This window comes from Gorilla gorilla, chromosome 4, assembly GCF_029281585.2.
Source record: "Gorilla gorilla gorilla isolate KB3781 chromosome 4, NHGRI_mGorGor1-v2.1_pri, whole genome shotgun sequence".
NCBI classification, from domain to species: Eukaryota; Metazoa; Chordata; class Mammalia; order Primates; family Hominidae; genus Gorilla; species Gorilla gorilla.
The window spans coordinates 44053699-44068033 of record NC_073228.2 but is presented as its reverse complement, the minus strand read 5'-3'; the positions used below and the strand labels follow the sequence as shown (position 1 = coordinate 44068033).

General features: G+C 52.7%; 1 protein-coding gene and 1 non-coding gene across 6 annotated transcripts; both read right to left on the bottom strand.

Moving 5' to 3' along the window:
- Window positions 1-1162: 1162 nt before the first annotated feature.
- On the bottom strand, window positions 1163-12774 carry COPZ2 (COPI coat complex subunit zeta 2). Of its 5 annotated transcripts, XR_010133792.1 has the most exons (10): window positions 12382-12587; window positions 11807-11881; window positions 8818-8899; window positions 8166-8257; window positions 7641-7696; window positions 7111-7188; window positions 4119-4170; window positions 3466-3504; window positions 2672-2785; window positions 1388-1471 (listed from the first exon to the last, which is right to left on the bottom strand). XR_010133792.1 is itself a non-coding variant. In XM_004041474.5 (9 exons), exons 1-9 carry the CDS (start codon window positions 12730-12732, stop codon window positions 1424-1426), a joined length of 633 nt encoding a protein of 210 aa, XP_004041522.1. In that variant the 5' UTR covers window positions 12733-12774; the 3' UTR covers window positions 1163-1423. The 5 variants fall into 5 exon arrangements, 4 of the variants coding, with proteins under 4 accessions (XP_004041522.1, XP_063562373.1, XP_055243710.1 ...); XM_004041474.5 differs by lacking the exons at window positions 2672-2785; window positions 12382-12587 and adding an exon at window positions 12622-12774 and having other exon boundaries at window positions 1163-1471; XM_063706303.1 differs by lacking the exon at window positions 2672-2785 and having other exon boundaries at window positions 1163-1471; window positions 12406-12761.
- On the bottom strand, window positions 12111-12220 carry MIR152 (microRNA mir-152). Its single transcript, NR_106312.1, has one exon. It is a non-coding gene; the product is annotated as a microRNA mir-152 (primary transcript).
- Window positions 12775-14335: the final 1561 nt, after the last annotated feature.

Sequence of the window (14335 nt, the reverse complement as noted above, 5' to 3'; positions counted from 1 at the left end):
TCGCTGAAATTCCTGTGCCCACGCTGGCGCAGCACTAGCAGGGTGGGTCACGCGTGCAGGTTGCTAGGGCAACGTCCTGTCGCCGGCGTCGGAAACCAACCAGTAACTCTCAGGAGCCGGAGTCGGGTCCGCCCTGGGGGCGGAGTTAGTCAGCAGGTCGGTCCGGCGGGAGCGCGTTTCCTGCCGGTCCCTGCAGGTGGCACCATAGGATCGCGGATGCTTTCCTGGGGCGGGGCTTTCCTGGGGCGGGGCTTCCCGCAGTGCTCAGCGCACTCCACGGGCGGGGCCGGGGTGGAGCCGGGGTGGAACGCGAGCCACCAGCTGCAGTCCGCAAAGAATCGAGGGAAACGAGCTGTCCCGGGACGCAACGCTAGACAAGCTCAGGGACGCATTTACAGGGACGCAGAAAGTGTACGCGTCAGAGAGTGGAAAGGAGAAAACAGAGGTTCTGGGACGGCGACAGAGAAGGGAAGTCGTGTCGCCCAGAAAGGCTATACAATCTCCACCCTTCCCGTTTGTCCCTGCGACACCCTTCCACCCTCCTGTCCCTCCAGACCTGCAATTCTTCACACCCTCTGCAGCGCACAGGGTGCTCAGGACACATGTGCACGGTGGGGGCTGGCGATGCTTCCTCGCCCCCACCACCCGCAAGCTTGCAGAGAGCTGTAGTGCCCAGGGTGTATGCCAGGATAGGAATTCCACGGTTCCAGGCATGCCAAGAAAAATAGCCATACTGTTTCTCGGTTTGTTCAGAGGAAGCCTTACCTCTCTTCCCTTCTGGAGTTTGGGAATGGAAAAAATGACTCAAGGAATCCCTAGCGGAGCTACCATGTATGCACTGCATTGCAAAATAAGGGTACCATATTTTGCTCTCCCCTACCTGGCAGTATGCGCCACACATGGGGCTCCGTGGTATCAGCGTCGCACCCCCTCATGGTGTTAAATAGTCCCCTTTCCCTTGTCCCACATCTCTGCCCAATCACACAACCACAGGGACACGCCCCACCCTGGTACTGGATATCCCCACGATGAGCCACAGAAAGTGCAGGAGCCCTTATATGAACACACACACACACACACACACACACACACACACACACACACACACACACACACACACACACACACACACAACTTCCTAGGCCAAGAGAGAAGGAGACCCTTGGCAGAAGACAAAAGCAGGTTTATTAGGGCCCTGGGGCCAGGAATGCCTAAGATATGAGTTAAGGCCAGGGCCGTGAGAAAAGGTGACTCTCCTGAGGCCAAACCTTTGCATCTCAGAAGCCCTGGCTGGAGACCTTAGGAGTCAGTTCTGGGAGGGACCTGGGGATACAGAGGGGTCTCTCCTGACCCTGGGATCTTTGGGCTTTTGCCAGGATTGGGGAAATGGTCTGGGGGGCAGGGAGCCTTGAATCCACAGCCTTCATTTCAATAACGACCATTTAATTTGTTCCTTGGCAGACTGAAGAACCTGGGGTGGGGTGGGGGAGGTTGAGAGATAATTGAGAATGTCAAATGCCTCCACACACAGTCATGGGGAGGTCCACAGCCCACCTTCCCGAAGCGCCCCTGCAACCCCCGGTCACTAGGTGGCAGCAGCTTGTCTCCACTTGGCTTAAACGCGGCCAACCCTCCAAGTCAGAAAGCGCAGACCAAACCGGCTGCAGCCAGCTCCCACCTCAGGCCCAAGCCTGCCCAGACCTCTGGCTCCTGCATCTGCAGCGTGGGTGTGGCAGCAGCCTGTCTCCCCGCTGTCATGCCATGAGAGTTCCCGCCCACAGTGCCACGTCCAGGCGGAGACGGGGCCCAGGCCTGACACTCCCTGTGCTCAGACGCCTCAGCAAACCCCTAGCTCTGGCCATGGCTGGCAATGTGTCCTCAACACCCCACCGCAACCCACTGCTGATGTGGCATAGCCGGCAAAGGGTGGCCAGCCAGACCCTGCGGTGGGATGCCTGGTGGAAAGTCTCAGCCCAGTGCTTACACAAATCCATACAAGTGCACACGTGCATGCACAATACCAAAGCAGGAGAGGGGGACAGGACTCAGGTGTGTCCCTCAGATTGTCCCTCCAGCCACTCAGCCTTATTCCCTTCTAGAGAAGGAGGGAACGCTGTGTCTCCTTCTCCTGCACAGTCTCCCTCCTCTCTTGGGGACAGTGGCTTAGGGTTCCCCTGATTCTCCTAGCCAGAATCTAACTTTGTCCTCATTTTATCCCCCATTGGCTACCTGTAGCTTCCTTTGTTTTAACTCAAGAATTCCATCAAAAATGCTATGTTTTCATTCTTTCTCCCTTTGGAGAAATACTGATGGTTATTCAGCATGTGTTAACTGGCTTGGAGTCCTACTAAGAGCTTGCCATGCATTGGCTCATTGAATTCTCATAACTCCATGAAGAGGGTCCTGTTATTATGTGAGGCCCAGAGAGGTTGAGTAACTTGCCCTAGGTCACCCAGCTTTAGGTGGTAAGGTAGAACACGTACCCTGGGATGACTCCCATGAGCACCTGTGTTCTTATCTGCTCTGCTTATTACTCCCTACCCTCCTTCCACTCTGAAAATTGCCTTGCAGCTGCATTCATTCCAGCACGGTATGAGGAAACATGGGGAATCAGAGGGGAGGGCGAAGCAGAGTGAGCGCTAAGGGCACTGCAGGAAAATGGGCGCCACACCTGGGACTCCACACGAGACAGCACAGGCTCATCTCGGTAGGGCCACCACAGCACGAGGAGTTAGCGCCAGGGCGGGAAGTTCCATACAAGCAGGATTAGTCTGAGCAGAGAGACCTGCAGGTGGACAGAAAAGAGGTCAAGACAGTCGTCCTGAACTAGCAGGAAGTTTGTGCAGCTGGGGAACTGATCAGGCTTCAGAGCCAGGAACCTCCCCCTGGCCTCATGCTCTGCAAGCACCTCCAGATAAGACCATGCAGGGTTGTGGCAGGTTCTTCCATAGCCAGGTCACTCAGGGGTAAGGTGACAAGTGATGAGTGAGGAAAGTCAGATCCTATCATGGGTTTGAGAGTCCCTTAACAATCCCAGTGTGCACCCTAAGTGGCAAGGACAGGGGTTAAGAGCCAAACTCCTATTTGGTACCCTTTCCAGGTTTCGGTAGAAGGCGCATCAGAGGCCTGAGTTCCCAGATTTTTGGGGTGCACAAGCGACCCAGCCATCTCCAAGGTAGGCAGCTCATCCTAGTTTCAATCCAACTAAACCAAGCCAGGAGATGAGGTGGGCTGATGGTAACACGCCCATCCATCCATTAGTACCCAGCTCCCCCGAGTTGGAGAGCCCGGAGGCCTCCAGTGAGTCTTTCCAAGATATGACCTGTCACTGCCTCATCCCTTCCCTTCTCACCCGATTTTTCAGACTTGATAACTTCACTGGGTCCCCCTAGAATGCTCTAGGATGCTCTGCTCCCCGTATCTCTCTAGACCATTTCTAGCCAAGGCAGATGCAGGGGGGCCTACCTGGGCCACACTCTGTTCAGTCAAGCCGCCATCATCTGCCTGTAAGGAAGCAGAGTCAAGGGGTGGGGTAGGGCCAGCATGAGGGTCCTGGGTCAGGGAGGTGAAGGAAAGGGGCTTGGGGGTATGGGTGAGGTGGTGCAGTGGTTAGGGTGATTCAGAGCTGCACCTGTGTCACTGGTTAATAGAAGTCCTGCAGCCTGTCATTTGGAAGCCAGGACCTCTGGGATTGTGCTATGGTGCATGGAGGGTGAGGGAAGATGGGAAGAAAGATGGGAAGAAAGGTTTCATCCAGACATGAGAAAGCCAAACAAGGCAGGGAGGTTCTATCCATACCCCTGACCCCCAACCTCAAGGCCAAGGCAGCCACCTAGTGCCTCTTTGAAGATGTATTTATTTCCCCAGTCTATACTTCCTACCAGGAAAGAGGTGAGGTACTTGTGCTCCTAGCTGGGGAGAGGACAGGAAGATTTCTTCCATTAACTGGCATCCCACCCAGAAACTGCTGCTCATCCCACCCCTAACAAGTGTGTCAGCCCAGTGGCTGGCTTCTGCTAGAGGAGCTTGGGCTTCTACCATCTAGGCCCTAGCAGCCCTATTCCCAGGGAGGACAGGAAGGGCAGCCTAAAAGAGGAGGTGTTCAGGAAGACTCTTACCCTAAAATTCACCTTCTGGATCACTTGCTGGGGGTCACTCTCCAGAATCACACTACAAGATGAGAGGAAAAACCAGGAGGTAAATCAGTGGCACAATCCTCCCCTCCGCCCCTTCTCCTTGCCAAGCCTCTTCCCTCTCCCAATGCATCCTGCAACATCTCCACCTTCCAGGTCCCTTCCCACTGATAGCCCTCAAGTCAGAACTCTCCCTCAGCATGGAGGGCCCTCAGCTCTGATTCTTTGATGCTTCAACCCAGTGGTCCACATGCTTTGTCATCCCTGGGCAAAATCTTTGAAACTGGATGAGAACAGTCTGGTCTAGGATGATCAGGTTGTCAAAAGCAGGGACTCTCAAAACTCAGAGCTCTTGAAAGTTCACTTCACTTTCTGGGTATAGGATTGGATTCCCTGTGAAAAGAGTTAGGAAGGGAGGCTCTGGGGGTTCTTATCTTGTCGCACTGTTATTTTATGGCATGGGGTCATGCCCTGCATAAAAGAAATGAAACTCCAAAAATCAGCATGTACCTTCTCCCCTACTTCCTCCCTTTTTTTTTTTTTTTAAGGCTGGGCACGGTGGCTCATGCCTGTAATCCCAGCACTTTGGGAGGCTGAGGCGGGTGGATCACCTGAGGTCAGGAGTTCCAGACCAGCCTGGCCAACATGGCGAAACCCTGTCTCTACTAAAAGTACAAAAATCAGCCAGGCATGGTGGCACACATTGTAATTCCAGCTAATCGGGAGGGTGAGGCAGGAGAATCGCTTCAACCCGGGAGGCAGAGGTTGTAGTGAGCCAAGACTGTGCCAGCCTGGGCATCACAGTGAGACTCTGTCTAAAAAAAAATTTTTTTTTTTAAATCTTCCCTTTTAGGCCAGGCACAGTGGCTCACGCCTGCAATCCTAGCACTTTGGGAGGCTGAGGTGGGCGGATCACAAGGTGAAGAGTTCGAGACCAGCCTGGCCAATATGGTGAAACCCCGTCTTTACTGAAAATACAAAAAAAAATTAGCCGGTAATGGTGGCGCACGCCTATAATCCCAGCTACTCGGGAGGCTGAGGCAGGAGAATTGCTTGAACCCAGGAGGCAGAGGTTGCAGTGAGCCGAGATCATGCCACTGCACTCCAGCCTGGGCGACAGAGTGAGACTCCATCTCAAAACACACACACACACACACACACACAGAAACAAACAAAAAACTTCCCTTTTGATAGACCCAAATATTGTAGCTTTTCTCAGAGAGCAGGCGCTCCTTCGTGAGGCCTTGGGGTTATGTACAGGGTACATGGGCGTGAGGGCCTGTCACTGCGGCAGGACAAAGATGACAGGATCTGAGTGTACCTCCTTACCCACTGAGACTCCTCCAGGGCAGAAGCTTTGTTTTTCTTTGTTACTAAATCACTGGAAATGACAAACATTCCTTGGGAGCCTCTTCCAGTCCCCATCCTTGGGCTGAGCACCCCCTGTCCCAAGCTCCCTAACCAGGGGTCCTGTAATCCATAAAGAAAGAGCATCCCAGGCCAAGGCTCCAGTTTAGGCGTTGCCTCCCGACTGGCGCTTCCCCAGTTTTTCTTGGCAGGAAACTGAGTTCCTCAGAGGCAGAGACGGGAAACTTGTGAAGCTTACACCTCAGGCATCCTCCTTTGCACAGCCATCCAGAGCCCTGCGTCTTGTTTTGCATTTATAGTTTTGTGTGTGTTTGTGTAAAGTTTTCCTTCAAGAGGGTTCACCAAATTATATATGCTTCTGGCTCCCCAAAACCTGGCGTTACCCCACTCCCTTTTGGGTCCCAGAAATCTGCAGGAGGCATTCCTTAGTGCCCCAGGCAGTCCAGTACAGTGCCATGGAAACAGCATGGCCCCTGGAACTATTCACATGGTTTTAGATCTTGGCCCTGCCACTCCTTAGCTGTGTGAGAGACCTCCGGTGTGTCACTTGAACCTTTGAGCCTGTTTCCTAATGTATAAAATGATGTAATGATAGAGGCATGTATGTTTTTAAGGAGCTCAAGAAATTTCTATTGGCTGGGGATGGTGGCTCACACCTGTAATCCCAGCACTTTGGGAGGCTGAGGTGGGCGGATCACGAGGTCAGGAGATCGAGACCATCCTGGCTAACATGGTGAAACCTCATCTCTACTAAAAATACAAAAAATTAGCTTGGTGTGGTGGTGGGTGCCTGTAGTCCCAGCTACTCAGGAGGCTGAAGCAGGAGAATGGTGTGAACCCGGGAGGTGGAGCTTGCAGTGAGCTGAGATCACGCCACTTACTGCACACCAGCCTGGGTGACAGAGCGAGACTCTGTCTCAAAAAAAAAAAAAAGAAATTTTTATTATCCTTTGCCCCAGAGCCAGAACTTCTTTTTCTCTCTGAATATTGATCCCCTGATGGAAATTCACAAGCCAACTTTTCTCAAAAGAGCTCCTAGCTTCCTAAGAATATACTAGCATACCAATAGGAGGCAACATCTATTGAATGAGAACCACAAGCTTCACATGTATCTTCTCACTTAATCCCCACAATCTCTTATTACCTCCATCCTAAAGATGGAGAAAGTAAGGCTCGGGGAGAGTCAGTAATTGACCCAGGTCACGCATCTAGCTTGTGTTGGAATTGAGCACTAAGAGCGGGACATGTGGGGCTGGTGGGACTGTCTGAAGTCCTTCCAGAGAGGGCCAGGATCTGTGCCAGTGCTTCCCCTGGGCATTGGAGACCAAACTGGATTTTCCCCAAACCCTGCCTATTCAACAGTCTCCCATAGTTTGACATCAGGTTACTCTCTTGTTTGGCTTGACTTTGGCTAACATTGAAATCAACTTCTATCTTCATGAGTGGGGCGCTAGTAAGGGGAAGGGCTAGGGGAATGGGATCCCTGGGAATATGCTGGGGGAAGGGAGTGAGAAGTTGGTCAGAGTTCTAGACATGCTGGGTGCCATCTGGGGCTGATGATTCTCAAAGGCACTCCTGCTGTGAGTGTCCCTGACTGTCCCCTCCTCACCCGCCATCCACAATCTCGTCCAGCACCAAGAAGGCTCCGTCCATGTTCTCCAGCAACCAGCGCTTCTCCACATTCTTCCTGAAGGTGGACACAAGCTCCTGAGCTTCCCTGTGGCTGGGAGGAACTGAGTCCCTGCCTAGGTGAGGCTGACCCCACTCTCCAAAGACTGCCTCATTCACCCCTCACCAAACAAGGACTGGGAAGGAGAATGTGAAGGGCAGTGAGCACAGAGCCCATGCAAGGCATTTCTGAGCAAAGGGCAGTTCTGCTTCCTTACACCCTACCTTGTCCAACCTCCCATACTTTGGGCCTTGACACCCTGGCACCCACCACAGGACCCCAGATGCGTTTCACAACTAGGTTAGATGCTATAGCACAGCCCTACTTTCGTTCATTGTGTCGACTGTGAACTTTTCTTTTTGGATTATCTTAGTCTTGTGGGGACTTCAGGAGAAAAACAGGGAGGAAGGGTCCTGTGACATATCAGGGCCGGGGGGATGGGGCCTCGGAGGGCAGAGAACCTCACTCACCTTAACATGTGGTTCAGAGACTCAAACAGGCAGGTGAGAACAGACATGAGCATCAGCTGGGATGGGCAGATACGGGAGGAGGAAAATGAGAGTTTGAGATTGAGAAGGTCCAAAGAAGCACTTGGAGCCCACCTGTGCGGGCAGCAATGGAGAGTTTCAGAGGCCTGGGCTGGAGACTGACTGCGGTGTGACATTAGAGGGAACTTCCATGTGTCTGGGCTGGGAAACTGGAGTTCTCCACTGGGAGACATTGAGTGTATCCTTCTCTAGTTATGTTTAAGAAGGACAAAGCCTCCCTTGAAGATGAAGTGATTACTTCATTCCTGGTTCCCAAGGAAACTAAGGGGCATCGAAGATACACATTGTCCCAGAAAGAACCCTTCTGGCTGCCCTCCTCTACCCCATGGAGCCTAAAAGGAGGTGTCCAATGGTGAGCCTCCAGGTCCCAGCCTCAAGCCCAGATTCCAAATAACAACATTTCCCCATAGACAGACCCTTCTTACTGCCCCAACCTCCTGAATTCACCTCATTCTCGTAGGATGAGCCCACCACGTATAGGAAGAGGTCAATGCTGTTCTTGTAGACGATGGTCATACCCCCAAAAAATGCAATCTCACCTAGAAGTGGAGGGAGCTTTCAGTCCTGGCCACCTTGCCTGGTCCTAGCCTAGCCCCTCCTCCTCATGTATGACTCTGTGACTCTCCTATTTCCTTCTCCCCTTTCTGGAGAACCCTTGGAAAGACCAGCACTAGGGACACTACCATCAGGCAGCCCCGTGTCCTTCCCCTTATCTGCTACTCTATTTCTAGGGACTGCCTCAGGCCAAGGAGTCAACAAGCCCAGTTGTTGACCCGTTTACCTCCTGCCCACGCTCCCACCCTGTGCAGCACCTTGGGACCAGATCCAGGTTGGGACCACAACACAGTTGGCCTCCTCAGCTAGAGAGAGGCCTGGGGATGCTGGGGGGTTGGGTAGTTGGGGGAACTGGAGAGTGACAGGGAGTGGAGGTTCCCTGGAGGAAGGGAGTGGAGAACAGCTGGGAAGGAGAGGACAAAAAGCCTCTGAAGAAAGGGAAATGGCCTGTGGGTGTGCAAGGCTGATGGGGACAGATGTGTCCAGATGGAGAAGATGACAGTGTGCATCTGATAGTCTGCTGGAGGAAGAGGGGGACACTTACTCTCAGTCCGGCTGGTCTTGTTGAAGACATTTTTCTCGAAAACCATCTGCTCCTTCATGGAGGGGAATGTGTCATCATAATACTATGAGAAAGGGAAGGAGAAGGGACCATAGCTTTCCACACAGCCTGGATCCTCCCTAGGTTGGGGGGCAGGAAAGAGTAGGCGCTGGGCAAGCGGGATCCTGCTTCCCTGCCCCATCTCTCCATTACTGCACCCTAGGCCTGCAGGCTCATTACTTCCTCCAAAACAAATTATTCTTTTTTAGATGGAGTTCTGCTCTTATTGCACAGGCTGGAGTGCAATGGCACGATCTCGGCTCACCACAACCTCCACCTCCCGGGTTCAAGCAATTCTCCTGCCTCAGCCTCCTGAGTAGCTGGGATTACAGGCATGCGCCACCACGCCCAGCTAATTTTGTATTTTTAGTAGACAGGGTTTCTCCATGTTGGTCAGGCTGGTCTCGAACTCCCGACCTCAGGTGATCCGCCCACCTTGGCCTCCCAAAGTGCTGGGCTTACAGGCATGAGCCACTGTGCTTGGCCCCCTCCAAAACAAATTCTGAGCAAAGAAAGTCCCAAAAAGTAGAGGGATATTGAGGCCTGCTTTTGGAGTCCCCTCCTGGTTTCTTGGAGGATCTTGTACATTCAGCAGATGTGCAGGGTGCTAAGGATTGGCATGGTCACTAGGGCACACTAATTCTACAGCACCCTGAGTCTCTACAGGAAAGACGGCAAAACCAGGAGTCCTTCTTAAACAATAATAACAATAATAACAGCAGCTACTTTATTATCCCCATTACACAGATGGGGAAACCGAGGCATCAAGAAGTCAGGTAATGGCCTGGCACGGTGGCTCATGCCTGTAATCCCAGCACTTTGGGAGGCCGAGGCGGGTGGATCACCTGAGGTCAGGCGTTCCAGACCAGCTTTGCCAACATGGTGAAACCCCATCTCTATAATTATACAAAATAAATTAGCTGGGCATGGTGGCGGGTGCCTGTAATCCCAGCTACTTGGGAGGGTGAGGCAGGAGAATCGCTTGAACCCAGGAGGCAGAGGTTGCAGTGAGCTGAGATCGCGCCACTGAACTTCAGCCTAGGCAGCAGAGCGAGACTCCGTCTCAAAAAAAAAAGAAGTCAGGTAACTTCCCCAACATCTCACAGTTGTGAGGCCAAAGCTGGGTTTGACCACTAAGGACGGCCTGACTGCAGACAGGATTATAGTGAAGATTAAATATCTAAGAAACAATTCCTCACACATATCCCATAACTAAATTAATGTTTTTTGTTTGGGAATGGTGAGCCTCTCTCTCTGACTCAGTTTCTTAATCTGTAGGGAGGAAAAGCCTTTGGCCTTGCTGATCCACCTCTGACCATCTGCTGGGGCAAGGTGTGGTCAGCTCAGTTTTCAATTTTCTGGATGTGGATTTTGCCACTTAATACTCAATCCGCAGGCAGATTAGCCATCTCCCTAGCAGCCACTGCTTATTTGAATTTCATAAAAACAAAAAACTTTCAGTTCCAAATAAACAAACAGAAAATCTATTTTTTGGGATGGGGTCTCACTCTATAACCCAGATTGGAGTGCAGTAGCTCGATCATGGCTCACTGCAGCCTCAACCTCTCGAGCTCAGGCAATCCTCCCACTTCAGCCTCCTGAGTAGGTGGGACTACAGGCGCACACCACCACGCCCGGCTAATTTTCGTGTTTTTGTTTTTTTTTTTTTGTTTGTTTTTTTGTAGAGATGGGGTTTGCCATGTTGCCCAGGCTGGTCTGGCACTCCTGGGCTCAAGCAGTCCACCCGCCTCAGCCTCCCAAAGTACTGGGATTACAGGCATCAGCCCTGCGCCTGGCCTTACAACACATTTCTTTTCTTTTTCTTTTCTTTTTTTTTTTTTTTTTTTGAGACAGAGTTTCACTCTTGTTGCCCAGGCTGAAGTGCAATGGTGCGATCTCGGCTCACTGCAACCTCTGCCTCCCAGGTTCAAGCAATTCTCCTGCCTCAGCCTCTCGAGTAGCTGGGATTACAGGCGCTCACCACCATACCTGGCTAATTCTTTGTATTTTTAGTAGAGACAGGGTTTCACCATGTTGTCCAGGCTGGTTTCGAACTCCTGACCTCAAGTGATCTGCCCGCCTTGGCCTCCCAAAGTGCTGGGATTATAGGCATGAGCCATCACGCCTGGCCTTATAATGCATTTCATAGCTAATGCAGATGCTATAGCTCCACTACAATTAATTGTGTTGACAGTAGAAATGTATTTTTGGATTATTTTAGTTTGGTTCGCTCAGGCCATGTTTGCTAGGATAGATAACAGCTAATTGAATGGGGGTACAGTGAAAACCACCTTGAGCTTCATGTCAAAAAACCTGAGTTTGCCTGTGAAACCTGTGAAATGGGAGAAGTGAAAAAATTAAATAAGTAAATAAATAAAATTTGAGTTTGGATCTGTTAGGATATTAATACTTGTGACCTCAGGCAACTCACTTAGCTTCTCTACCCCTCATTTTCTTCATCTACGAAATTAAAGAGTTGGATTATAGTCTCTAAAATCCCATCTGGTTCTAAATCCTTAGACTCCTTAGACTAAATTGTGTTTACCAAGCTGTAGAACAAAAGTGGAGGTTTTGAGGAGGTTTAGAGACAAACCCCAAAGAACAAAAGAACTTGTGTGGGGGTTTGGGGACTAAGACTCCTGGGTCCCAGGCTCAACACTCCACTGACCCATTAGGCAGAACCTTCCCATGCCCAGGTCCAACTGGCCAGTAGCAGGATGATAAGGAAACATTTCAGGGAACATGAGTAGAAATAGAGGAGACCCCTCATTTCAGGGAGCAGCACCTTGACAAGGCAGGAGGATGAGAAGGACCTCTGGAGGGGTCTAAGCTGAGCTGCCCTGAGTCACAGAGATCACAGTGGAGTTTCTCCTGAGACAGGAGTGTCAGCTGAGTGGGAACTGTGTCCCTCATGGGTGGGGTCAGAGGTTACCTTGGCCAGCAGCCGGCGCCCGTCATTATCTAGGATGAAAACAGCCTTGATGGTGTAGAGGGAAGGTTCCTGCAACTGACACCGGAGAGGAGAGTTCCGTTTGGCCCCTGACTCGAGGTGGACACCCTGTGTCTATGGGATCTGCTGGCCCTAGGATACATCCTCAGGCTCCAGCAACCCCAGTCCTCAAGGTCCACAGCTGGTTCTGCCCAGCCCTGTGCCACATGGGCCAACCCAGGTGCCCACTCCACTCCCAGGCAGATGTTCCACTGCAGGCCCCGAGTGGGCGCTGTGCCCGTTGGGTGCAGAAGGTCCTTCCGGGCCCAAGTTCTGTCATGCACTGACTGCTCCAGAGCCCGAGTCGGAGTGTATCACAGAACCTGGGCCGGGGGGGACAGCGGGCCGAGCCTCCTCCTTCCAGCTGATCCCTGGCGGGGCTGGACCTGCGCTGTCAGCGCGCCCCCAGGCCCTGGCCCGGGTAGACTCCAGAAGCATGCCCATCACCCACCGGTGATGGGAGCCGAGTCTGGGACGGACAGGCCACTCCTTACCCTCCCCGCGGAATCGCAACTCACCCGCCACCCCCGCTCCAAACGGACCCAGAACTTCAGCCCCGCGCCGACGGACTCAGGACAGGCCTCCTCTCCGGTCGGCGCTGGGACGAACTTTTCCTCCCGGGTCCTGGTGCCAGTCAGGGGTGACACAAAGTTCCCAGCCGCCAGGCGCGCGAGTTCTGAGTTGGCTGCTGCCCCCATCCTGCTCTGTCCCGGCCCAGCTCCCGCCGCCCGGGACCCCCGCGCCCGCCCGCTCCGTACCCGCAGCCCCGAGGGCTCCCCGGCTCGAGCAGGCGGCGCCGGGCCCCCGGCCTGGGCCGCCGCGGCCCCCTCCCCCGGGTGCGGACGTGGCCAGGCCTCGGGCCGCTGCATTCCGCTCGCCGCCTCGCACTGACAGCGCCGCCCGCCGCCTGCCCGCCGCCGCCGCCCCGCCTCCGCGCCCGCCCCGCGGCCCCCTCTCGCGCGTGGCCTCCCTTTCCTCGGGGCCCCGTCCTCTTGCTCGTTCTCCCCGCTCTCCCCTCCCGCCCTCACCCCACCTCTCCTTCCCCCACTTCTCTCCCTCTCTCCTCCTTGGCTCCTTCCCGAGTCCCTTACAGCCCCGAACTCTGCATCCTCAGGGTGCCCCAAGACCAGCCCTCGTCTTGCTTCCTGCCTGCTCTCCGGCCTGTGGCTTTGGTGTGCGCCAGTGTCTATAGGCTGTCCTGGGGCCAGCAGCAAACACAAGCAAAGCCCACTTTTGTCTGTTGACCTCTGGTAGGTACCATGAGGACAAATACGTCAGGTCACCCTTTAGATCTCAGGGACAGGGTCTATAAGCAAGAGCAAATGAGGACAGTTCTGGGGACACCCCTCTGTGAAGAGGCTTTCTCATTCCTCTCTCACTACTTGCAGAAGGCAACCATGGCCCCGGAGGCACCTCCCCAGGCTCTCCTAAGTCACAAATATGGCACCATCAGAAGCAAGACAGACGCCCAGCAGCACAAATGCTCCACCAATGACATCGGGCTTTGCAGCATGTTTTGGTTTCTTTGGTCTAAGTCTAACTAAGACAAGCTCTCATTTCAGGGTACACTGGCAAGTGGGAAATTCACATCCCAGTGATATGTTAGTACTACGTATGCATTTACCGGTAAAAACACTGTGCGTGTATTTTACATTTGACACCTTCACATCCATCATCTAATATAGCCCACACCTGTGAGATAGGCATAATGGACCCTCATTTTAAGCAAAGAGAGACTCAAGAGGTTGTGTGACCTTTTCAAGACTATACAGCTAGTTGACTGGGGATAGAACCCAGATTTTTGACTCAAAATTTCTTCCCTATTCTTCTCTTCAAGCCCTCTTATGTTGTGGACCACAGTCACTTACCCTAGATGGTTACAGAATGGGGTTTTCCTCACTGAATGCATCAAGTCTTCTTATCTTCAAGCCTCTGCTGAAATATAATTACCAAAAGGTCCTCCTGACAGCCACCATATCTGACTTGATAGGTCTCTCCTGTCACATTCTCTCAGTTCCTATTTCTTTCTTTCATTGCACTTTTTTCAATCTCTAAATATTATTTTTACTAATATTGCCTGTTTGAGACATGGTCTCACTCTGTTGCCCAGGCTGGAGTGCAGTGACTCGATCTGGGCTCACTGCAGCCTCAACCTCCTGGGCTCAGGCAATCCTCCCATCTCAGTCTCCCGAGTAGCTGGGACCACTGGTGCATGCAACCACTCCCAGGTAATTTTTTATTTATTTATTTATTTTTATTTTTGTAGAAACAAGGTCTCAAGTCTGGGCTCAGTGGCTCACACCTGTAATCCCAGCACTTTGGGAGGCTGAGGTGGGCAGAAGGCTTGAGCCCAGGAGTTCCAGACCAGCCTGGGCAACATGGTAAGATCTAGTCTCTACTAAAACTACAAAGAAATTAGCCAGGTAGGGTGGTGTGACCTGTAGTCCCAGCTACTCAGAAGGCTGAGGTGGG

Excerpts from the sequence above, each read along its gene's own strand:
- COPZ2 (XM_063706303.1), bottom strand. The coding sequence starts at position 12,732 with ATGCAGCGGCCCGAGGCCTGGCCACGTCCGCACCCGGGGGAGGGGGCC. Across the intron at positions 8,258-8,817 it reads CAAGACCAGCCGGACTGAGA|GTGAGATTGCATTTTTTGGG; the intron begins GTAAGTGTCCCC and ends CTCCACTTCTAG. Across the intron at positions 7,189-7,640 it reads TCTCTGAACCACATGTTAAG|GAAGAATGTGGAGAAGCGCT; the intron begins GTGAGTGAGGTT and ends GTCCACCTTCAG.